Source organism: Apodemus sylvaticus, chromosome 6 (assembly GCF_947179515.1).
Source record: "Apodemus sylvaticus chromosome 6, mApoSyl1.1, whole genome shotgun sequence".
Taxonomy (NCBI): domain Eukaryota; kingdom Metazoa; phylum Chordata; class Mammalia; order Rodentia; family Muridae; genus Apodemus; species Apodemus sylvaticus.
Genome location: NC_067477.1, coordinates 65,277,412 through 65,302,820, shown reverse-complemented (window position 1 = coordinate 65,302,820; position 25,409 = coordinate 65,277,412). Strand labels below are relative to the sequence as shown.

The following is a 25,409-nucleotide window of genomic DNA, read 5'->3' as shown; positions in this document are numbered from 1 at the left end:
TCACAAACTTTTATCTATGGATAATAAATACATCTTGATTCATGAATGTAAGGAACCATAGTATGCAGGAAGGACCAGACAATGACAGAAGAAAGCAGACAATAAAGTCAGCACCAGAACATACAGCAGGAGACACACCAATGTCAGACTAATGGCCGTGCTGCACGAGAAACAGCCATGTATGCCAAGACCAGCTAAGGACTCTTGAAGTGGAACAAATGATACTCTGCCTAAACGGAGCATCAAAGTTGTATTGTGACATGGAACAGGGTGACAGAGTGCATTAAAAAACAAACAGCTCTCATAGATTGGAATCTTAACACATTAGGGCACAATCAGTTTCTAGTAAGAAAAATAACGTATTAATAGACGTTAACAGTACAGAAAGGACTGGAAAAAAGGCAGTACCAGAAGACAAGGAGAAATAGACCTTCATGGGCGGTTTTAGAGGGAAGGGCAGGCTATTCTAAATTAAGCGTACAGCTTCAGTGTGTAGTTGTTGAAAAATCTCATTAACATTTTGTTGAAAATCGTATCAACTAACAATAATATTATAACACCTCTTCCTTATTAACAAAAATCCGTTCATCTGTTTCATTTGGCTGCTAATCCCAGTATGCTTGGTGCTGCGTTTACAGAATGGACTTCTTTATTCAGTGTGTATATTTGCGTAATTGCAGAGAGAGACTGATGAGCCTGGTGATAAAAGTGCTGTTAGCAGAGAGGTGACAACTGGCATAGTAGCACCATTCCTGGGTAAGAATACAGCGTGGGTAAATGGGGAAACCTTTTGTGCTTACATATATAAAATGCATTAGATTCTGGCCTCATATATTCATAAACTATTGTATTTTACTGTCATGTCTTCCAGTGTGTCTTAGTTAGGGTTTTACTGCTTTGAACAGACGCCGTGACCAAGGCAACTCTTATAAGGACAACATTTAATTGGGCCTGACTTACAGGTTCAGTGGTTCAGTCCGTTATCATCAAGGCAGGAACAGGCAGGCATGGTGCAGGAGGAGCTGAAGGCCGCTAGCAGAATACTGGCTTCCAGGCAGCTAGGATGAGGGTCTTAAAGCCCACACTCACAGTGACACACCTACTCCAACAGAGCCACACCTTCTAATAGTGCCACTCCCTGGGCCAAGTATATACAAACCATCACACAGGGCATATGAAAACTATGCAGGACGTGATGGAAGACTGATTTTTGTTTTTTTGCTTATTATTATTATTAGGTGCAGTTAATTTATAAAATAGTCTGGGTTCATGTTAGGTATTCTCCTAAGTAGGTATGCTGACTAGATATTGTGTATATTTTCCCTGTGTCATAGGCCATACTGAGCACTTCGGCAGAGGCATCCATCTTTGTCCAAAACATTCTAATACATATCTGCTTGTGGGGCACAGAGAAGTAATTTGTCATTCTCAAGCTGTTCCAGGACTTAGTAAGTGCTATAAGAATTACACACTGCCCCATTTCCTACATGTATGTTATACACACATCCATTCCTTTCCTAGAAGCTTGGTGCTTTTGGATTCTGCTTGGGAAGTGGTTCTAGGTCATTTCTGTTTTCTGTTCTCCATGAACACATCTCGTGGCTGTTTCTTGGACGTAGCCCTGAGTGCTGGGTAGAAACCCTCGTCCCCAAAAGCATCCATGCAGTTATTACTTCCCTGTCAGTTGACTCTGGCCAAGGAATTCAGTTCAGAGGGTTGAGAAAGTTCAAAAGATGACTCAAAAATCATCGCTTTCCAATCTGAAATCAGTAGTGATTTTGTCCTTTTTCTTCCATTCTCCCAAGTTCCCTTGAAAGCTGAGAGGCAGGAGAACCTCTTTTTTTTTTTTTTTTTTTTTTTTTTTTTTTTTGCTCAGATTCCATGGTAGAGCCTGTCGTTGTACCACAAGGCCGTGTGCCCACAGTGAGCAATCCGGGCAAAGGCAGAATCGCAGTGGAGAGTTGTAGGGAGTCATTATTTCACAGCTGTCTCTTAGAGTCCTCAGAGACAAAAAACGAAAAACAGAATTTCAGAGAAGCAACCAACCTGCCATGATCACGTATAGTTAGTTAGCAGTGGAGCAGACTCCAGGCCCCAGATCCCCAACACTACTCTGGTTCTCCTTCCAGCTCTGTGCCATTGAGCAGGTCCTTAAAACTCCTTCCCAGCTTAAGGTCAACAGCTCAGTACAGCGTCTCGTAACTGGATTTGCAATTTTATTCTTTCTGCTGGTTTGTGGATCCCTTCACCATTAAGTAATTATAATTGGTGCCAAGTTTCTTTCTTTCTTTGTTTTAGATACATTCCTTTAATACACTTGCCTGTTGAGGGAACATTAATATTGTACAGATGGCAAAGGATAGCTTAAGATGTTTTTAAAAATAGAAAAGCCAATTTTGAGAATCTAGTTCATACTTTTTTTTTTCACGGAAGATTATCTAGTTCCTGTTGTATTTTAGAAGATTTCTCCTCCTGTGTGGACATGTACAAGAATGGCTTACTCATGTAAACCATTTCCAGGAAAAGACAATAAAGAGATGATTGACACACCAGGAACTGGATGATATTATTATTTTACATCCTGATTGTAGCTCCCCACCCCCAATTCCTCCCCCCCCAATCACCTTTGCTCCCCCACCCCCATCCACTCCTCCTCCATTTCTCTTCAGAAAAGGGCAGGCCTCCCATGGCTATCAACCAGCCCTGGCATATTAAGTTGCAGTAGCAGTGGGCATCCCCCCCCCCCCCCCATATACTAAGGCTGGACAAGGCAACCCAGCCAGAGGAAAAGGGTTCCAAAAGCTGGCAAAAGAGTCAGAGAGGTTCCCTGCTCCCAGTTAGGAATCCCACAGGAAGACCAAGTGTACAACTGTAACGTATGCGGAGGGCCAGGTCAGTCCCATGCGTTATTGGTTCATGATTGTCGGTTCAGTCTATATGGGCCCCCATGAGCCCAGTTAGTTGGTTCTGTGGGTGTCCTTGTGGTGTCCTTGACCTCTCTGGTTCCTGCAGTCCTTCCTCCTCCTCTTTCTCAGGATTCCTCAAGCTGTAGGGCTCTGCATCTGATTCCACCAGTTGCTGGATGAAGCCTCTTGATGACAGCCCAGCTAGGCAGCAATCTACAAATATGCCTTTTTTATTTTGCTCAACTGAATGCATCCTGTTCTCCTTCTCTCCTTTACCTTTGTGAATGTACCCTCAGCAGGAGTGCTCGGAGAATCCTTTCCTCAAGAATGGAGGACACTATTCTTTGGTTATCACTTCTTTGTGTTAGTCTACAGTATGGAGTGATACTCCAAGGTCTTATTGGAGAGTAACGCCTGCTTGTGTGTGTGTGTGTGTGTGTGAGAGAGAGAGAGAGAGAGAGAGAGAGAGAGAGAAAGAGAGAGAGAGAGCGAGAGAGAGCGTGTGTGTGCGCGCCCCCCCTTCGTTCAGCTGTGCTTTGAATTCTTTTGTTTCCCCTCTTTTTTTTTTTTAATAATTTCTGTTTCCTCCTTCCCATTATGATGCAGCTGCCTGTTTTGCAGTTGGTTTTTCAGTATGCTGCAAGTAGCTCCTCTCCCACAGCGTCTCCTCCTAATATCTTATTTCTGTTCTGCCTCAGGCTTAGAGGCTAGATAAATAAACCTGGCAATATTATTTGTAAAGTGAGGGCAAATAGCCTCAGAGGCAGGGCCTTGGAAGCTTTCCTATGGGAAAGTGCCAGCTCCCCTCCAACCTCGGGCCTTGGCTGACATCGCTTCAGGCCTCTTTGCTTAGGTCCTGCTTCCCAAACTCTGTGCCAGGCACTGAGATCAGAAGATACCTGCGCAGTGACTGGGTAAGGAATAACTACCTTTTTCATTTTCTGTTCTTATTGGCTCAGACACTGTGAAAATATGTTGGTGTTTGAATAAGGCATATTTAGGGCATAGAGCTATAGACCAGTACCTTTGCAAATCAAAATGAAGAATAACTACCTCAGAACCACAGAAAACCTTTAGGCCATTTGATTATTTTAAGATGCAAACTCTAATGCTGACCTTGGGGGGCAGGGAGGGGGGTTGAACCACAGCTGTCAGTTTAAACAAAGATCCAAAACTAATTAAGCATTTGTTGGAAGGGTTTGAGAACTGGTTGGTCAACTTTTAAAAGTTAATGACAGTTCTCCAGAAAACAAATAGAAGTACTAATATTGTGTCCACACATCCTCCAAGACCAGCTTAAAGTCTAGCTTTAGCCATCTTTTTTTTTTTTTTAAGTTCTGCTTATGGAAAATGGAGGCTGGGTTTCTGCCCATAGATTGATCATATTTTGTGAAGCTAATATCCTCCAGACCCTCCTCTCTCTATCTGCTTCTCTCCTGTTCTTTCTCTGTTATCACTACAGTTTATAACCTGGCTAGAGTTTACTGTTACTGTCCCATCTGAAACTTAACACTGTCAGCTTTTGGTTTAGAAAAACTTGAATATCATCATTAATTTCTGGATCATTGTTAAAATTGTGATTTCCTATAACTAGTGGTTATTAGCTTCTTTAAAGGAGTAATCATTAGAGGGGTATGACCTCTCATATGTGTGTCAAAGTAGAAGAGACATCTCTGTAAATTTAGCATGAAACACAGTGTTGGGTTCAGGCCAAGTGTGCAGAAGCTGGAGGGAGGTGCTGTGGGTAGCACATGGCAGTGGGAAGGAATTCCGTCTTGGTTCTGACAGTGCTCGGTGACACTGAGTGACACAGTACGACTCATATTTTAGAAGGGGCACTCTGGATGCAATACTGCCATTGGCTGGTGGGAGCAAGAGTTACAGCTGCACGTCAAACTATGTCTAGGGTGGTGTGGCTGCAGAGCAGGCTGCAAAAAAAAAAAAAAAAAAAAGGGCAACAAGAGACATCTGAGTGCTGGCCTCAGAATCCGTCATCAATGGCTTGATGACGACAAGCCAATAAGTTGGATGGGTTAAAAAATGAATTGGTTCCTATGGTTCAAACTTAACATATATTAGCAGATTGAGGATTGGCAGAGGATCAGATCATAGCTAGATCATAGATCAGAGCTAGTCTGGCTGTGGTAGAAAAAGTTTCAGAGGAACAAGATGAAGATTGCTTTTCCCTTATCATAAATTATTTTGAGAATTATCATGAAGTGTATGGACCTCCTAATGGTGTTTTTTTTTCACTTTTTATTAGATATATTCTTTATTTATATTTTGAATGTTGTCCCCTTTTCTGGTTCTCCCACCCCTGAAAATCCTTTAACCCATCCTCCCTCCCCCTGCTCACCAATTGACTCACTCCTGCTTCCCTATCCTGGCATTCCCCTGTACTGGAGCATCATGCCTTCTCAGGACCAAGGCCCTCTCCTCCCTTTGATGTCCAACAAGGCCATCCTCTGCTACATATGCAGTGGAACCATGGGTTCCTCCATGTGTACTCTTTGGTTGATGGTTTAATCCCTGGGAGCTCTGGGGGTACTGGGTGGTTCATATTGTTCCTCCTGTGGTCCTGTAAACCCCTTCAGCTCCTTGGGTCCTTTCTCTAGCTCCTCCATTGGGGACCCTGTGTTCAGTTCAATGGTTGGCAGAGAGCACTCACCTCTGTATTTGTCAGGCACTGGCAGAATCTCCCAGGTGACAGTGATATTAGGCTCCGGTCAGCAAGCACTTGTTGGCATCCACAATTGTGTCTGGGTGTTGTAACTGTATATGGGATGGATCCCTAGGTGGGGCAGTCTCTGGATGGTCTTTCCCCCAGTTTCTGCTCCACACTTTGTCTCTGTATCTCTTCCTGTGGGTATTTTGTTCCCCCTTCTAAGAAGAACCAGAGTATCCATACTCTGTTCTTCCTTCTTCTTGAGATTCATGTGGTCTGTGAGTTGTATCTTGGGTATTCCAAGCTTCTGGGCTAATATCCACTTATCAGCAATTGCATATACCATGTGTGTTCTTTTGTGATTGGGTTACCTCACTCAGGATGATATTTTCTAGTTTCATCCATTTGCCTAAGAATTTCATGAATTCATTGTTTTTAATAGTTGAGTAGTACTCCATTGTGTAAACATACCACATTTTCTGTATCCATCCTTCTGTTGAGGGACATCTGGGTTCTTTCCAGCTTCTGGCTATTATAAAAAAGGCAGCTATGAACATAGTGGAGCATATTCCTTGTTATATGTTGGAGAATCCTCTGGTTTATGCCTAGGAGTGGTATAGCAGGGTTCTCCGGTAGTTCCTAATGGCATTCTTATAAATGCCTTTTGTTTTTGTGATCTTCCAGTCTTCCTGGTCCCTCCTGCTGGTCTCCCATTGCATTTCTATGTACTGTGGGAAAAGAAGACCCACACAGAGAGACTGGTTGGAGACACCATGAGCAGCAGTAGACTTAATGCTCCTAAAGTTTTCTAGATGTTCATGTTTTGTTACATTTTATATTCTAATCTTGGCCAAAGTAATACATAAACATTGTTTGAAAAGTTGATATAGTACTTGGCGTATACAAACAGCTCCTTGTTAAACTTCTTGTTAAATTTCCACTTTTCCTGCTGCTTCCTGCCTCTCAGAGATAGCTGCTTTTCAAAAGGTTAGCTGTTGCAATTTATATATCACTTCATATTTTTGTGTCATATACTGTTGCTGATAGGTTTTTCATTTCCATCCTTTTCTCTCTGGGAACATGTTGAGGCAAGGTCCCATTGTGTCGCTAGAACTGGCCTTAAACTTGTGGTTCGCCTCCTCAGCCTCCTGAGCTGGGCTTGCAGGTATGCAACCCCACATGCCGGGCTGGGCTGATAGCTTCTCTTTCTGCACTAGTCTATTGTTCTCCCATTATGGAGTTTGACAGTTTGTCATCTTTGCTACAGCTCACCCCCTTTGCCAGGGCTCACAGACTTTCTCACCTTTCGAATAGAGTGAGTTTGAGCTTTTGAGTTTGAGGTCTTGTAGTTAGGTAGGTGTTGTGGGGAAATATTTAATTTCTCAAGCAATTGCTTTTTCTTCTGGATTCATAATTGCAAAGTTTTTCTCCTGTTAGTTGGCTTCTTGTGTGCATATCACTTTTTTCACACTGAATACAAGTGTAACTGTTTTCTGAAGGCATCTGGACATATTAGGTAATCTCTCCTGTTCTTTCTTAGACACTTTCCTCTAGAGCCTTTGGCCTCAGTCAGCTTGAATGTGCTGTGCCCTGCTACCTAGTTCACTCAGGTCTGCTTTCTGACCTCACGTGTTCACTGCCTCTGCATCTTCCTCTTTTCCAATCTACTGGGAGGTCAGGAGATATGGTGTGTGTGTGTGTGTTTTGTGTGTGTGTGTGTTGTGCATAGGTAAGTTAGATTTTCACACACAAAAATTTCATTATTCAGTCTCTCTTAAAACAATAGCTTGGCTGGTAATAGAACTCTAGATCGTAAATCACTTTACCTTGAATTTTGGAAGTTCTGTCTTCTGATGTCTGCGGCTGTAGGTATAAAATTCAGTAATGTTTTCAGGGACACCTCATTTTTAGCTTCTTGATTTAGGTCAAAGTGTTGGTCACTGCTCTGGGGTGGGAGAGAAGCTACTTGGTTGCACAGAGGGGACCAGGGTGGAGGCTGTTTCTGGTCCTGGTTGTCCACTCATCCTTGGAGTCTGCAGTCTCTATCTAATTCCTGAACCGTTCTAAGGTTTTATATGAGGAACTACAAGGCCTGTTTTTCTGCTGGCTTTTCAGTTTTTGTAAGAAATAGTTACTTTTCAGAGTTGTGGTAAAATAATAAGGAAATATTTACATGACACTCTCTTGTCAGCTTATTGACATGCTTGTTGTTATTTTTAATGGGCTCTTTTATTTATTCATTTATGCACCGGTGACTCACTACATGCATTGCAATAGTAAGTCGCAAAAATAAATAATTGTCTTGTAGACTACGTCTTGAGGTTTTTATTAAATCTCATCCAAAGTAAACTTCCTCTCATGCATTTGTTCACAATGGGAAGAACATTGTCTTCTTACCGTCAAGACTGGTTAAGACACTTAACCTCAAAACATTTAATCCCATGAACTTACAAAATATGTAGTTGGTATACAGAAAAAAAGTTAAATTTGTTTAAATTATATTCTTTCTAGAAATATGGCTATGCCAGAGGCTTGTGTCTTTGAAATGTTTTCTGGTTCACAGGAAACATTTTTAAGTTTTACCACTGATTATGATCTATTGATTTTAACTTAGAAATTATATTTCTCATTTTTGAAGTATTGAGGATTGGACCTAGGGCCTTTGTATGCTGAGCTACCTTCCCAGACATGGTTTTTTTTTCCACTTTAACTTGTTCCTTCAGTAATCTCTGAGCTGAATGATTTCCTTGCCACTCGAATACGTGTGATAATGTGATGTTCTGATTGTTCTTAAGGTGTACAATAAATGTTATTGTCACTGTCACCCTGGTCCCCACTGGACGCTAAACTGCTTGTTTCTGTGGTGTATCAGTCTCATATTTAGCAGGAAAAGCAAGGATAATGTTCAGATACACGTGTGAGTTGTAATGCTGGTGGTTTACTTTTGTGTTGCTGTTTTGCTACAGTGTTGAGATGAAGAATCTTAGTGTTCCATCTTTATAGGTACGAGATCAGTCAGCTTTGTCTTTCCTGACAGAACTGCCTTTGTGCCAGGTTGAAATGAGTGTTTTGTTTCCCTGAACTTTCTGCTATATTGGTAATAAAGGCACGCAATATCCCTGCTCTCAATTTTTATTTTCCTAATTACTAGCACTGATTAATTCATCATGACTCATGTGCACAGAGATCCCCAAAGACTTTAAACAGGGACCAGCAAAGGATAATGGGATAAGACTGCAAATTCCCAAGAAATGCAAAGCACTTAGAAACACTGGTGTGATACCTTCTACCTCCAATATCTTATGCATGGGCATTGATAAGGGACTTGGCTACACAATCACTTCTTTTTGTAGCCAGTAATTGAAGGCCATGACTCTTCAACACTTCAGCCTTGGCCACTGCTTCTACATTTTCTTGGTAGGTTTGTTTTACTGTGAGATGAGACTAATAGTGAGCACTATTATGTAGAGTTATTGAGAAATAGTCATAAAATGTTCACTTAGGCCTGGCATACAGGGGCACAAGGTTTGAGAGCTTTCATAGTGCATTCTCTCTCTCTCTCTCTCTCTCTCTCTCTTGTCAAGTGTCTAACTTTTGAGAGTGAGTTAAGTTTTTTTGGAAATAGCAAATACTACTTATGACAATCCCTTATGAATAAAATAAAAATGGGTGAACAACATGAAATAAAATGACTTGGCATCAGAAATCCAGGTGTAGCAACTGAAAAAGAAAAAAAATGTGTATGTGTGTGTGTGTGTGTGTGTGTCAGAAAGAACCTTGAAAGTAAGTAATTACAAAAGATAATTCAGAAACTGTAGGAATATGGAAATTCTATAAAGGACTTCCTCAAAGTAGCTGGTAGCTTTGAGAATGCAAAGCAGAGTAAGATGTTAACTAACCACTCACAAAGCATCTTGTGTTTGAGCAACTGCTGTATATCAGGCATAGTGCCATTGTCCCTGATCTTCTGATCTGAGAGGAAAGATAGGCTAAAACCCAACAGTTTGATAAACTACAGTGGGCTCTAATAGCCTGTGTTATATGGTTAGTTAACCTCATCAGAGATTAACTGGGTGTGTGTGTGTGTGTGTGTATGTACATGCACACATGTATGTGTGTGTGCATGTGTGTGTATGTCTCTGTGTGTGCATGTCTGTGTGTGTATGTGTCTCTGTGTGTATATGCGCATGCATACATGTATATGTGTGCATATGTGTGTATGTCTGTGTGTGTATGTGTCTCTGTGTATGTACGTGTGTGTGTGTGTGTGTGTGTGTATGTGTGTGTGTGTGATTCAGGATAATACCCTAAGAAATGAATGGATACAGTGGGAGATGCAGCAGAAATGTGATTATAGTACTTAACATACTACAGTGTGTTCCCCGGAGCTATGTATGTGAGCAGCAAGTTTAAGGTCTGGTGATTAGTGAGATTCGGGTGGCAAGAAGAGAAGAGAGACCCTAAGGGGAGATGCTTCCTTTTGGCATTTGCATCTGGCTCCTTGGGATTCCAGAGAAGAACCTCAGAGTGAACCAGCTTACTGAAGTCTGTGAATAACACATTCACAGTGTGCATGCTAACCTCATAAATGCTAAGTAGAAATGCTGTGAGAAGAGCGACTTAAGAGCAACTTCTGAAGAGCTGTTTCACTGTCCCCTTTGCTAAGACCCCGGCTTTCTGGTGAGGTTCTCCCATCATGACTAACTCCTTCATTTTCCGGAATGTTAACCAAGTGACTTTCAATGCTCTTGAAAATAAGATTTAGAGAGTTCTGTCCCATCAGATTTTTCCAGGTATTTCTTGACACCCTTAAATTCCAGTTTATTGAAGATGGATCCTCTCTTATATTTAAAAACTTGGAATTTATTTTAATTAAATATTTCTTTTTAAGGTAACCCTTAAACAGTGGAGAGCAGGGACTATTCAGAAATGTTCTTATTTCTGTTTCTCGTGCCTTAGGTTAGGTCGTCATCAGCACTTGCCTGCATCCCATGCCTCACCCCTAGGAAAACTCAGTTTTTCTACCAGACACTTATTAATTTGTTTTTCACAAGAGATTGGATCTCTATTGATATGGGATAACATCTAAATTCAAACCACAGATATCCCAGCGTAGAGAACGACCCTCATAATTTGATTTTGTCAGTGTCATCTTATTATCTCATCTTTTGTCTTCCTGCATAGCTATATAAGCCAGCTAATGCTATATAACAAAAGAACTCCCAAAGCCCAATGGCTTTAAATAGTATTTCTCACATCAGTAGATTGACTGGTACCCTAGCTCTATTGCTGCTGCTACTGCTGAGGATGAAATACCCTGACAAAAAGCACCTTCGGGGAGAAAGTCCACAGTTGTAGTTACAGTCCATCACTGTGGGTGAGTCAAGGCAAGAACTTAAAGTAGCAGGGATGACTGAGTGCACTTGCTTCCTTTTCCTGTGCTTGATTGCTCTAGTCTCAGAATTCAGAAACCCTGTCCCAGGGAATGGTGCCACACTGGGCTGGATCCTCCCACATCAGTTAACATAATTAAAACAGTTCCTGGTGGATGCCTCCAGACCAACCCAATTAGGCAAGCCCTCACTGAGACTCTTTCCCAAATGACTCCACTGTGTCAAGTTGTTAAAGCTAAACATAGTTGGTATTAGCTAATTTAGAAGAGCCTGCTCACGCCTCTTTTGCTTACTTGTCTTATTTGTATATAGTGAATCAGTTAAAGACTCTGTTTTGGCTGGATCAGGTTGGTAATATATTCCCCTGGGGTCAACATGTGACTAGGAATATCCATATATGTTTCCCTTCTGAAATCTATGATTTCCAAAGGCATGCATTTATCATGATGGCATATTGGCTGGCTTCATCTTCCGACTCACAACTGACATATTGTTACTTTTGTATCTATTTGGAAAACAAGTGAAAACACATTCCTTCAAGTGAGATTAATTACCTTTCAAAAAAGCTGAACAAAACAAGAATATTTTAGTCTCTTGGTGACTTTAAAGTTTATCTTATTGCTTATAAAGGAAACCTAGTACACCTACAGGATTTCCATGGGTCCCCTTTGGGAAACAACTCATTTGGTAGCATATTATTATTATTTATCTAACCACTAATATATATGTTCATTTTGGTGGTGACTACCGAAGTGATCAGAGTTGAGTCTATTTTTTTCTGTTTTTATAAGGATTAAAATATTGAATTTGTGTTTGAATACCATAAAATGTGGAAGCAAGAATATTTTTCTTTTGCCTTTTTATGCTTCAAATCACTTCATATAATTCCTTGGACTTAGTAGTTACTTTATAAATAAATATTTGTTGAATGAAGTAAACAAAAAATGTGCTTGCTTTTGGAGCTCTGAATATTATTTTTGGAGCATTTATGTATGTTATTAAATCTTAGGAAGCTCAAGAGAATATTTTAAATAAATTCTTTTCAAAATTTATCATTTATTTTCTCAACTTTGTGGTACAAAAGTTCAGAGAATATGGAGCTTAGTATACAGAAAGTAAAACTTAGTACTGATCATTAACTTTCATGGATCTTAATTAATCTTTATCTTAACTAAGGAAGACACATACATTGCATAAAGTCTCATGCATGATCTGTGTAACTGAAAGAATAAGAGTTTTGTTCTCATTTGCCTTTGTGTAATAAGGTCAAGAATCATGTTCTACTTCTTGTAATCTCTTGATTTCTGAAAATTTTACAAATACTCCAGCAGTCCTGCAAGGAGTGTGTCATTTAAAGGTATTGATGAATAATGAGAAATTGAGTGATACGACTTCAGGGTCTTTGGGTCTAACTCATTTATGAAAAGCTAACCCAGCATGTTACTGTCCCCTGTAGCACAAAACAGCAGCAGGAAGGACAGAAAGACTTCGAGATATATAGATGATTTTGTAGGACAAAGGGTATATGAAATATTGCCAAGTGTATATTGTTAACACACATACTTGTGTTATCTAAAGATTCTGTCACCAACTACTTCGCTTTTTTAATTATGTGTCTAAGGAATATATATTTAATTATTCTTCTTTGATATAATACATCCTGTCCGCAATTTATCCTCCCTCCAATCTTCCCAATATTTCTGTGAAATAAGTGTCACAAAGCTTAGATAGTTTAAAAACTGGACGTGTATTGTTTCATGCAGGTTTTTTTGAGTCATAAGTCTGGAAGCAGCGTAGCTGGATGGTTGTGTCCCCACACTTCTGATGGATTAGGTCTAGGTCTTGTCTGCAGCCCTTGTTATTCGAAGTCTTTACTAAAACTGAAGGATCTGCTTCTAGGATATCTAAATCACAATACCTGAAATTTGCAGTTCCTCACCATAGGACTGTGCAATTGCCCTGATGACATGCTAGATGGCCCTCCCAAGAACAAATGAGAGAAAGATGTAAGAGAGAAAGGCAGAAGTTGCCTTTGAGTTTTATGGTGTAGCTGCACTTTTCCATTCCTACTGTATCTGATAGATTACACAGTCAGCTTGCTCACTTAGGAGGGGCCAACTCAGGAGCTGAGTGTGCTACGGGACCACGTTGATAGCTCTCAGAAGCCTTTGGAATAAAAGCTACAGGTAGTATTACAACTGCTTTTGTTATACGTAGGTTAGGTTCTTCATGTTTAATTCAGATTTTCTATTTTTTGCATTTAAAATATAGAATGTATATCAAGGGGACTAATTATGTTTATTATTCAATTCAGAAATAACAAAAACTGAATCATTTTCAGATATAGTGTTATTTTTGAAAAATAAAGACATATTTTCATCTTCCCTCTCACAAAGTTGAGTTAGAACACTTTACTACCACTCAAAGGTTACTATGTGGAAATAACCATACATACATACATACATACATACATACATACATACATACATACACACATACATACATATGGAAAGAAAGAAACTGTAAAAGGCAATTTGTTGAATAATTTAAACTATCACATTCTGGAAAAGATTGAGGAGGTGTTGGGAAGACCATGGCTGTCAGGGGCAGTGGGAAGGGAGAAAGGGATGGTGGACAAAGAAACTAGAACTTTCAGGATACAAACTGAGGAAATGAAAAGGTGAAGTGGCTGGTGACAGAATCCATAGATAAATTTATAGATAAACAGTGTATATTGATAATGTGCATGCACGTTAGCAATATACACTGGGCAATATTTCATAGACCCTTTGTCCCACAAAGTCATCGACACATCTTGACATCTTTTTTGTCACCTCTGCTGCTGTTGTTTTGTGCTAATGGGGATGAGTAACAAGGGCTTCATCCCACAAAATGACTTATGTATCTTGAGACACGGTGTTGCCAGACCTGTAGTGGGGATAGAACCTGAGGCCTCATATATCACGGGTAATTCCTCTACCACTAAGCCACATCTCCAGCTGAGAAAACTTCACTTTTATATGGTATTGTTGACTAGATAAGCGAGAGGTATCTTTGTCTTCAGAATTGTTAGACACACAAATATTTTCACATCTACTGTATAAATATATGGAACAACAACCATGATCCATTTTCTCCGCCTTCTCTCCCACTCCAAGACCCCAACTCATCCTCAAATTAATTTTCCATCAGCACATTAGGAGCAGGTACATTCTCTGTTATTTATAATCTTATCTTCATATTTGTGTATAAATTGGATTTATATGAGGATTGAACTTAGAGCCTGTGGCTAATGCTTAGGCTTGAGTCAATGTATTTGTTGTGCAGTCTGAAAACCATCTCCTGTCTGTTATATTTATCTCTAGCTTGTCTGCCTCTTCTCAGGGGAGGAGTCTTGTCCTCTGTCTTCCTACTTCTCCTGCATTCCTAACTGAAGTGCTGTAGCACAGGGCTGCGCACAGAACTAGCAGGGCATCATTCCCTGAATACTTGCTACTTAATGCGAAAGGAACACCATACTGACAGCTAACGCTACAGCCTAGAAGAAGAAGGCAGGCGCATTTGCTCAAGTTTTTTCTTCCTTTTTTTTGTTTGTTTTAAGCAGATTTTTTTATTAGTATTGTTCTATAGGATTCTTCACCTCTGCAAAGTCTGAATTATCTTAAGATCAAGAGTACTTAAGGTCAATGCTACAGCAATTTGCTTTCATATAAATAGTATTTATAAATTGTAATTGAATATTTATGTAATTTTCGTTCCCAGGAAGGCCTGTCTTTGCCATTATTTTTTTTTTTTAGCAGTTTCATTATTATTATTATTTCTTTTATTTTCGAGTCAAGTTTCTTTATAGGTTTCTGAAAGAGTAAGCCAGATGTTGGGTTGTCTTTTCCGGTGCTGATGACAGTGAGTGATGAACAGAGCTTTGCCCAGCCTTAGGCGCTCTCTTATTCTTGAAATATTTTTCTGATAATTTATTTTTCCGGTTTCATTGACAAACACCACAATCCAAAGCAGTGTAGGCCAGGCAAGGTTTTATTTCAACTCATAGGTTGCAGTCTTATCATTGGGAGAGTTCAAGAACTCAAGCAGGAGCTTAGAGGCAGAAATCATGGTAGCGTGTTGTTGGCTGGTTAGCTGGCAGGCTCATGCTTAGCTTTCTTAAGCAGCCTAGGGAATGGTGCTGCCCACGGTTTGATGGGCCCTCCCCTATCATTAACAGTGGAGACAAACTCCCACAGACATGGTTATAGGGCAGTTTGATCTGGGAAGTCTCAGTTGAGATTGTTCAGTTGACTCTAGGCTGTGTCAAGTTGACAGTTTAAGCTAGTTAGGACATGCCTGTTTCAGATTTTCTGTTTTAAAGAATCTGTTTCATAAAAAAAAACCTTTTTTTTTTTTTTTTTGCTTTTACTAAACACAGAGTGTATATAATTCTGTAGTAAGGGGTACTTACCAAAGAGATATTCCATCTTACTTGAAATACTGTATTTCTAGAAATACTGAATCTTTTTGAAAAGATTTAAGAACTTAACAGACATTCCACTTTCTTGTGATGGTGCTGACCTTTCAGGAGCCTCCTAGCTCTGACGCTGCAGTGAGGACCGTGAAGTTGGCCCACCGTCAGCCGCACAGACTTTCAGTTACTTACAGAACTTCAAAGTGTGTTCAATGCAGTTCCGGACCTTGTAGATGCAGAAACACTCTCCTGATTAGTTAACAGTTAGTGATTCAGAGATGATATAACATTCACACATGTTAAACAGGATGCTGCGAGTACTTCTTAATGATTTTCCTTTGATTTTCCTTGTGAGCCTAAACTTCCATTTTTTTGATTCAAGACAGTTTTTCTTTTCTTTCTTTCTTTCTTTTTTTTTGGCAAGTGAAAGTTAAAAAGCCTCCTCATTGCTCTCAAAGTGCCATTTCAATATTTCAATAGCTTATAATTTTTGTTGGTTTGTTTTTTTATGGCTTTTCTCATTTTCTAAAAGGCCATGTTTACCTTCTAAGGATTCATTAGAAGTTTTCTCTAGATTATTTTTTTGGGTCTAGGTTATAATTATAGCCTCTGATAGGTGGTTAATCCATTTTTCATATTACATAGTTGAGTTGTTTTATATTTAAAACTTCCAACATAAAACCAAGTGTTGATAGTGCTATAAGCATCCTCACTTTGGTTTTTACTGTAAATAATAATATCTATTAGCTCTCTAGATTTTCTGTTTGCATCTGTTGTTTCAGTCTCCCATAAACATGAGGCATGTATCAATATTATCCCCATGTTATAGACCTGGGGTTCAGAGAGTTCAGTTATTGCTTGACTGAGGAAATAGCTAAAACCCCAAACAGAGCTCGTGCGCTCACCACTTATTTTTCCACACTTCCTTCCATCTGTGATTTTTCACATGAGACTATAATTTATTTGACTTACAAATTAATGACTTCTTTTTTTTTTGAGATAGGATCTCTCTGTGGAGACCAGGCTGTCTTTCAAACTCACTGTGTAGCCCTGGGCTGGCCTTGGATTCATGATGTTGCTGCTTCAGGACTCCTATGAGGGCTGGGCTTATGGGTTTGCTATGGCTTAAAAACCAATATATTTGTATGTTCATTCTTTCTCTCATTTTTTTTTCTGGCGTTTGATCCTAGGGCCGCGTGCATCTTGTGCATGTTGGGCAAATGTTTGACACGCTGACTTCTGTCCATAATATCCTTTCCACCTTTTGAATTTGAGGTCTTGAGCTCACTCTGGAGCCCAGAGGTGCCTTCCTGTCTTGCTGCCTTAGACCCTGGAGCATCCGGGATTACAGCTCATGTTGCTTTGCATAGCCATGTATCCCTTAGAGTTGTATGAAACTTGTTCATTAACTCCCATTTGTGTGGTTTTTGTCTCTAAAATTTCCATCTACTACCAATAAAACTATTGTGGTCAATAAATAAGACAGGCTCTATATCGTCTTGCCTAGCCTGGAACTCTCCATGTAGAATAAGGTGGCTGAGCAGCCACACTGGTTTGTCTATCTCTGCATCCCAAGTACTGGGCTTAAGGCGTGTACTAACTATGCCCAGCAAAATTTTTGCTTTTAGTAATATGTGCCTTCAAAATATTGAGTGTGAATTGCTCAGGGTTTATTAGGCTAAAAATAATTCTACATTCCTCTTATCAATAAACAATATATTATTACAGTAATTTTTACCATGTTGGCGAAAACAAGACAAATCTAGGAGCTAAGAAATGAAGTTTTGAACATTTTATTTATGTATAAAACTGTTTCCAAACCATTTCACCACCCAGAAGATATATTACTTGCCTTAACTGGCATCTTTCTATTAACAGTGTTTTTCTGAATTAAAACTTTACTGTAAGGAACTTGATAATAAAAACACAGCAAGATCAACCATATATAAAAACCTACATATCTTAATGCAGTTCTATACAGCTAGAATGCCCATTATAAAGCTGTGCAGATTCCCATTGCATCCTTCTTTTAACTGACAAACTTTTCTTCGTACACTGATCATGTTTTCCCCCATCCTGATTCCTCCCCACCCTCCTTCCCACACAGCTTCATATTATCTTCCCCTTTCTTTCCTTAAACAAATGAGCAAATGACCAAACCAAACCAAACCAAAAAGGCAAAAAGAAACACAAAATGTCCCACAAAACCACAAAAACCTAAAATTAAAATAAGCAATCAAAAGACCAATAAGATCAAAATGTGCCAAAACAAAACAAAATTTAACAATGCTGTTGAGTTCACTAAGTATTCCCCACCCCCCTTCCACTTCTCTTGGCACAGGTCCTGAAGCTCAGTTGATATATTCTTTATATATATATAAAGAATATATATATATATATATATACATATATATATAATTTATTTATTTATTTATTTTATTTTCTAAATTCTTTGTTTACATTCCAAAATGCTTTCCCCTTTCCCAGTTCCCCCCTCCCCATATGTCCCATAAGCCTTCTCTACACCCATACTCCAATTATCTCCCTCCTTTTTCTCTGTCCTGTTACTCCCCTACAATGCTGGATCAGGCCTTTCCAGGATCAGGGCCCTCTCCTTACTTCTTCATGGGAGTCATTTGATATGCTACTTGTGTCTTGGGTATTCAGAGCTTCTGGGCTAGTTAATATCCACTTATCAGTGATTGCATTCCATGTATATTCTTTTGTGACTGGGTTCACTTAGGATGATATTTTCCAGTTTCAACCATTTACCTACAAATTTCATGAATTCATTGTTTTTAATTGCTGAATAGTATTCCATTCAGCAATTATACCACATTTCCAACAGCAAATATACCACATTTTCTGTATCCATTCCTCCATTGAGGAACATCTGGGTTCTTTCCAGCTTCTGGCTATTATAAATAAGACTGCTATGAACATACCTCACACCAGTCAGAATGGCTAAGGTTAAAAACTCAGGAGACAATAGGTGTTGGTGAGGATGTGGAGAAAGAGGAACACTCCTCCACTGCTGGTGGGATTGCAAGAAGGTACAACCACTCTGGAAATCAGTCTGGAGGTTCCTCAGAAAACTGAATGTGACACTACCAGAGGACCCTGCTATACCACTCCTGAGCATATATCCAGAAGATTCCCCGGCATGTAATAAGGACACATTCTCGGTTGATATATTCTGAGACTGCCTGGAAACCTGATTTCCCCTTTGCTGTTGGGTATCAGTTTTAGGTAACTTCTTGGTTAGGGGTGGGTGGGATCCTGTTTTAACATTCTCTCCTTAGTGCTTAGATGCTGTATGGCCTAAAGCCCCACAGGTCTTGTACATACTACCACAGTCTCCACGAGTTCAGATGTGCATCTGTCCTGTTGTGTCTGGATGACACTGTCTCCTTGGAGTAATCCACCATCTCTTTCTGCTTCCTCTCTGACCTAGATCCCTGAACTCTGTGTCGCCAGAGGCTTGATGACTAATACCATTTACTCCAAAGCCTCTCATTCTCTGCACTGTCCAATTGCTAGTCCCTGTTAATTCCTATGCACTGCAAGAAGGGTCTTCTCTGATACTGGTCAAGTAAGGCACTGGTGTAGAGTATGTCATTAGGAGCCATTTCATTGCCACGTTCCTTTAGTAGAATAATAATAGTAGGTTTTCTCGTAGGCCCGTGACCAATATCATCTCAGGTTTTTGGCCACATTAGCAGTGTCAGGATGCTCTTCACAACTGGATATGCATCTCATGGAATGGGCCATAAATCCAATCAGAGTGGATGGCTTCTCCCATAAGATTTGTGCCACCATTGGACCAATGTATCTTGCAGCCAATTTCCTGTTGTAGGTGACAGGGTTTGCATTTGGGTGACACTGGTGATCACTTTCTCTCTTGGTTGTGTGAAAAGTACCTCCAGGTAGTAGAGTGAATGCTAGTCAGTCAGTTAGGCACTAGCTCGACTTCTCTGTTTGAAGACATAAGTAAGTATTGTCTTAAATAGCAGGGTCTTACCATCCAGTTGTGCAGAGAACCAGTAACCTTGGCAATAGTATGTGATGTTTGAGAATTTCCATGGGCTCTTTTTGGCCAATGACTGAGCAAGATGTGTCCATTTCTGGCACTGGGGTTTTACTTAGTGGTATAAGATGTCTAATTGGGACATTGTGTCCCCTATTGTTTGGTGATTCCATTTAGATTCCTTTCATGTATGTACAGATTGCAGGAAGCTTCCCCAATGCTAGGTTTCCATATGGCTTTTCGAATGGCCTTTAGTCTTAGTTTTTCCTCCCCCTTATTCCCTCCTTCACCCTTCTCGCCCAGTTCCCCTCCGTATGTCACCCTCTTACTCTGGCTTCTTTCCCTTTGTTTCTCCACAGCACTATATTCTGTTGTTTGTTTCTTTTTGTTTTCTGCTTTTTTTTCTCCCAAGACAGGGTTTTTCTGTGGCGCCCTGAATGTCCTGGAACTCTCTCTGTAGACCAGGCTGGCCTTGAATTCACAGGGATCCACCTGCCTTTGCCTCCCAAGTGCTGTGATTAAAGGCATATACCACCATTGTCTGGCTTCATATTACTATATTCCATTTCCCCTTCCTTGAGAAAACCTCTCCTGCTCTAGCTACCTAACCTTTATGGTCATTCAGATTGTAGTACACATTTTGAAATCTTAAAAAGTTAATGTCTGCATATAAGAGAAAGCATACACTTTGTCTTGTTGGGTCTGAATTACCTCATTCAGGATGATTTTTTTTCCTAGCATCATCCATTTATCTGTGAATTTCATGCATTCCTGAATGATACTCCATTGTGTGAATGTATCATATTGTCATTACCCATTCATCGCCGGATGGACATCTAGCGAATTTCTGGTTTCTGGCTATTATGAACAGAGCAGTGATGTGCCTGGGTGAGCAAGGATCTGTGTAATGGGGTTTAGAGTCCCGGAGCTACGCCCAAGAGTGGTATAGAGGTGGATCTTGAGGTATTGGATATTGAGGATCTTGAGGAATAGGATCTATTCCTAGCTTCCTGAGGAACTGCATCCTCTTGGTGGAGTTTTCTTCTTTGATGAGTGTGTAGTGTCCTTTCATGTCTCTTATGATTAGTTTTGATTTGAACTCAACTTTGTCAGAGATTGAGATTGCTACACCTGCCTCTTGGGGACACTTGCTTGGAACACCTTTATCCATCCTTTCCCCAAAGGTGATGTCAATTCTCATTAATGAGAGGTGTTTCTTGGATGTAACAGAAAGACACACTCTCTTTTCTAACCCAGTCTGTTAGTCTGTGTCTTTTTATAGAGTAACTGAAACCATTAGCATTGATAATTATCAATGAGCAATCTTTATTGATTCTGTTATTTTGCTGTTATGGTTGGTGCCCACTTTTTATTTATTATTCTCAGATTAGTTATTCACTGTGTCTTCTTGAGTGTGGTTGACTCCTTCAGATTAAAGTTTTCCTTTTAGTGTCTTTTTTTAGAGGTGTATTGGTAGATAGGAATTTATTAATTTTTTCATCTTGCAGTGTGTCTTTTGGTTGATTGTGATTGATAGTTGATCTGGGCTTTTTTGTTTTTTTAGCTTTCAGTGTCTCCGTTTAAATATCCGATGCTATTCTTTCATGCCTGCCTTTATACATGACATGGCTCTTTTCCTTTGTTTTATTTTTTTTATACTCAGTATTTGGACTGTTATGAGTCCTGGGGAATTTCTTTTCTGATCCAGTCTATTTGGTGTGCCTCACGCGCGCTTCTTACACCTCATAGACACCTGCTTATTCTGATTGGGCAAGTTTTCTTCTGTGATTTTTTTAAAAAATATTTTTGTTCCTTTCACTAGTTTTCTTCTTCCTCTACCTCCATCATTCATAAGCTTGGTCTTTTCATGGTGTCGAGATTTCCTGAATGTCTTGTGTCTAATAGTTTTTATATTTTGCTGTTGACATTACTAAACAAGCTAAAGAGAGTGGGGCCCTTGACCAGCCATACAGTTGAGTGCCTGGGTGATAAAACCGAGGTAAAGCAAATAGACTAATTTGCCTGGTGATGTTAGATATGGAGACTTAGAGTTTACACAGAGCCAAGGTCTCTTGATTCCTGGGTTATTGTCCTTCAGTTTAATGTCTTCTTATGGACAGAGCTAAGTAGAGTGCTGGTCATTATAGCAAGCATCAGTAGTGGTAAAAGTGACCCTGGAATTGCCAGTCAGTGGTTACTAAAATATATTCATATTCAGTTTTGTTTTTGCTTGGATTGAAATTTAGATTTGATTTTAGTTTCCTGTGTAATGCTTTACAGTACCTGATCAGATGGCAATGTTTTATGTGTAGCTAATATAGCACTCTTTAATTGTCTTATTAAATTTAATCATCTATTTATAAAGGTCCACAATTTAAAAGTCCTGAAATAGAATAAACTTGAGTGCATATGTGTGTGTGTGTTGAGTGTGTGTATGTGTGTGTGTTGTGTGTGTTGAGTGTGTCAGTATGTATGTGTTGAGTATGTGTGTGTGTTGAGTGTGTGTGTGTGTGTGTGTGTGTGTGTGTGTGAGAGAGAGAGAGAGAGAGAGAGAGAGAGAGAGAGAGAGAGAGAGAGAGAGAGAGATAGAGTCTCACTATAGAGCCCTGTATGGCTTCAAACTCACCATGTAGATCAGGTTGATTCTCAACTCAGAGATCCACCTGCCTGTGCTTCCTAAGTGCTGAGACTAAGGGCTTGTGCCACCACGTCCATCTACAAAAACCATTTTCATGTTTTTTATAATCCTTTTCTCCTTTACGGAATGCTATTGAATATTTTAAAGTTTTCTTATGCATTTGATGTTTACTACTCTAATTGACTACACTGCCATATTAGATAATGAATGCATTTAAATGGTTTTATAAGTTGACATTACTTTGTTTTCTTTTGTCTCAAGGATATTTCTTTGATGGAACAAATGTACCTCAGACCGTCTCAGGCACAGTTTGAAGCAGTGGAGATGGAGGAAGAGAGAAAGTACCAGACAAGTATTAAGGATCGGCCAATTGTGGTAACATCCATAGTATAAATCTTCTTTCCCTGAATTAAAGAAATAGTGTGTCTTTTGTTGACTGATCATTTAAGGGGATTAAAAATGGTTTCCTCTAACTTTCTTTGAAGTGCGCTTAATCATCTAACCCAAAGCTGTGTGGGCATCTGGCTCCCTTGGCCCTCAGAAACTGTTTTCAGCGAGGCCAGATTCCCTTTTCATGGGGAAAGATAGTGAACGGCTCTCCGGAACTATAGATGCTTACTATAGAAAGCAGCTTGAGATACAATTAAAAGTTATTAGCCTCTGAGCAAGCATCATCTTACTGTACATTTAGCTACAAGAATTGCTAACAGTGCAGTCTGGGCCGTGGGTAACAGAAGTGTTTCAGAAGCAAGGTTTCCCTTTGTCCACCTCAGGGAAAATGACTAAGGTATTTGAAGCAGTCTGGAACAAGGTCTCTGATAATGGGAAGTGACTCCACTTAAAGTAAAACTTGAAATGGAGTAAAAGTAAATGAATGAAAGGTAAATCCACATTTACATAAGAAGACATTATAATCGGTTGCTTTACTTGAGAGTTTTGAAGATGTGACCCCATATATGTATGTGTAAACATATATATATATATATATATATATATATATATATATATATACACACACATACACACACACACATATAGTGAGAACATACTTCATTTTAGGAAAACATTCAGAAAACATTTACAACCTGTTTTTAACTCCCAGTGGTCCATAATCCCAAATAATCTTTTTTTTTTAATTGACTGTTGAAATGTACCCATGAGATTTCTTTCCTTAGGATTTGGTGATGTAGGGCAGGGAAAAATATTTCTGGCTTTCAGATGTTTTATAAAGTCAACTTGAACTTTTGCTTTGGAATCTGCAGAAAGAAAATCTTGCCAGCTCAAGCTGAGTCTCAGATGCACAGCTGCTTTCCCACTCTGTCGCTGGATAGAACGTGCTGTAGAGCCGAAGGCTTTGGAAGGACCAATGAGACGAACCTTTTGTACTTTCGTTTTTTTTTTTTTCTCCAGCCAAGTATTTATGAGGAGCTCCCTGAGGCTGTGTCAAGCATCTTCCAGATGGAACAGGAGGAGGCTATGGAATGGACAGCCATAGAGGAAGATAACCCAGCTTTTAAATCTCAGGAGACGTTAGACATTGTACCACCCGAGGACTCCAGTAAACCTCTGGATAGTGCTCTTCCCACAAGTGATGTAAAACCAACCAGGCGGCCAACTTTAAAAGTAAGCAAAACACATCTGTTTGTGTTGGGAACTCTTAGAATTGTGAGTACTGGGGATGGGTAAATGTGAAGAAGTTCCCAGGAAAGGAGCAAGGCATGACGTATGTGGCAGTATTGGGGGAAGGACTTCAGCCTTAAAAGGGGCGTCAGAAGTGCAGAGAAAGAGGCAGACATTTTTTTTTAATTTATTGATATATTTATTTACATTTCAAATGATTTCCCCCTTTCTGGACCCCCCACTCCCCGAAAGTCCCATCAGTCCCCTTCCCTCCCCCTGTTTTCCCACCTAACCCTTCCCACTTCCCTGTTCTGATTTTGCTCTATACTGCTTCACTGAGTCTTTTCAGAACAAGGGGCCACTAGAGGCAGACATTTTATTGAGGGCTTTTTATTTTTATTTTTTAATTTCCTGGGATAAAAAGACAGATTTTCTAGGTAAGAGTGTATCTAGGCTCTTCCGAAACTGGCCACAAGTTTTCTACATAGCGTCTGCCCGAAGGGAGTCAGGATATGTAGTCCCTAGATTAGGTCTGGATGAGCTTGGTAATGCTTGTGTGTTTGTCCCCCGTTCCGATTTATTTCCACTCTGGAGTTCTCGCCCTTTGTACCAGTGCTTGCCAGAAGTTTGTGCTTGTCAGAAGTTTGTGCTTGTTTGCTTGGATCATCTCAATGTCAGTCGTTATCCATGACCTTTAACCTCATACATAGGCCAAATGCTTTCTTTGTAGTGTCAGTGGTGCAGGAATGAGGAACAGTGTGCTCCAGTCAACCAAGACAAGGCGACTTTTTGACGTAGCTAATAAATACATCCAGATAACAGAGCGAGGCAGGATGTTAGCCGCTCAGACACATGCCGGGAGAGCTCCAGACACGGAGTGCACAATTTCAGCCTTATTGGCCATTCTCTGACTAGAAGTAAGGGTCATTAGCATTCTGAGTTAAGTCATTACCAACCACAGGAAAAAAGTCATGATAGCAACTTGGTGAGGAAATGCTTGAAACAATAGAAACAGGACTGGCTACCTTTATAGCAGAGAAATTAAAACAAGAGTGAGTCAAGATCACAAGAGGAAGAAACTTTAAGAACGATCAGAGTCTCTAGCTCCAAGTGCACAATTATGACTGATTCCTGGTCTCCAGAGTTCTGAAAACACGGGAAAGATAAAGTGCACATCACAACTGACTAGGAACCTGGCATGCAACTGTTTGAAAATCACTCCTAGAGAGTTGAGATGCAGCCATCAAACTCCTTGCAGTGTTAAGAACAATAGTGATTTTTTTTTTAAAATGTTATTTTGGTGCAAAGGTAGATAGAGGTGGGGGTGGGGAGAAAGACTACCCTGTCATCATGGCTGGATAATGTAATGACAGCAGATGACAGAGATGCTTATTTTTGAAAAGAGGATTGTGGGTTTTCTTTTTTTAAACAGACATGTGACAGAAGAGGAAGCTGATGAACCCATGTTTCACCTTAAAAATCTGACAAAGAGAGTGATCTTTAGTTTAGAAAGAGGAACTGGGTTTTAAAAAATGGTGGAATCCTGAGATTTATGAGAGATTCTAGGAGTTAGTTCTGGTGTCTGAGCAGCTCAGGTAGGTGCTTGTCACCTGCTGTGCTGTTTGAGCTGCCAGTGCTGCTGCCTCCTGTCAGTGTCAGTGTTAAGTGGCAAAGAAGGCTTTGGAATGCAGAAGACCAGAAACT

At 39.9% G+C, this 25,409-nt stretch overlaps 1 protein-coding gene across 1 annotated transcript in view; it reads left to right on the top strand.

Annotated features, from left to right (window-relative positions):
* Ttc6 (tetratricopeptide repeat domain 6) overlaps positions 1 to 25,409 on the top strand; it is a 164,424-nt gene that overhangs the window by 14,395 nt on the left and 124,620 nt on the right. The window contains exons 2-3 of the mRNA XM_052184707.1: positions 22,347 to 22,460; positions 23,496 to 23,708. Coding sequence (XP_052040667.1) covers positions 22,347 to 22,460; positions 23,496 to 23,708 — 327 coding nt within the window. The remainder of the gene's footprint in view (positions 1 to 22,346; positions 22,461 to 23,495; positions 23,709 to 25,409) is intronic.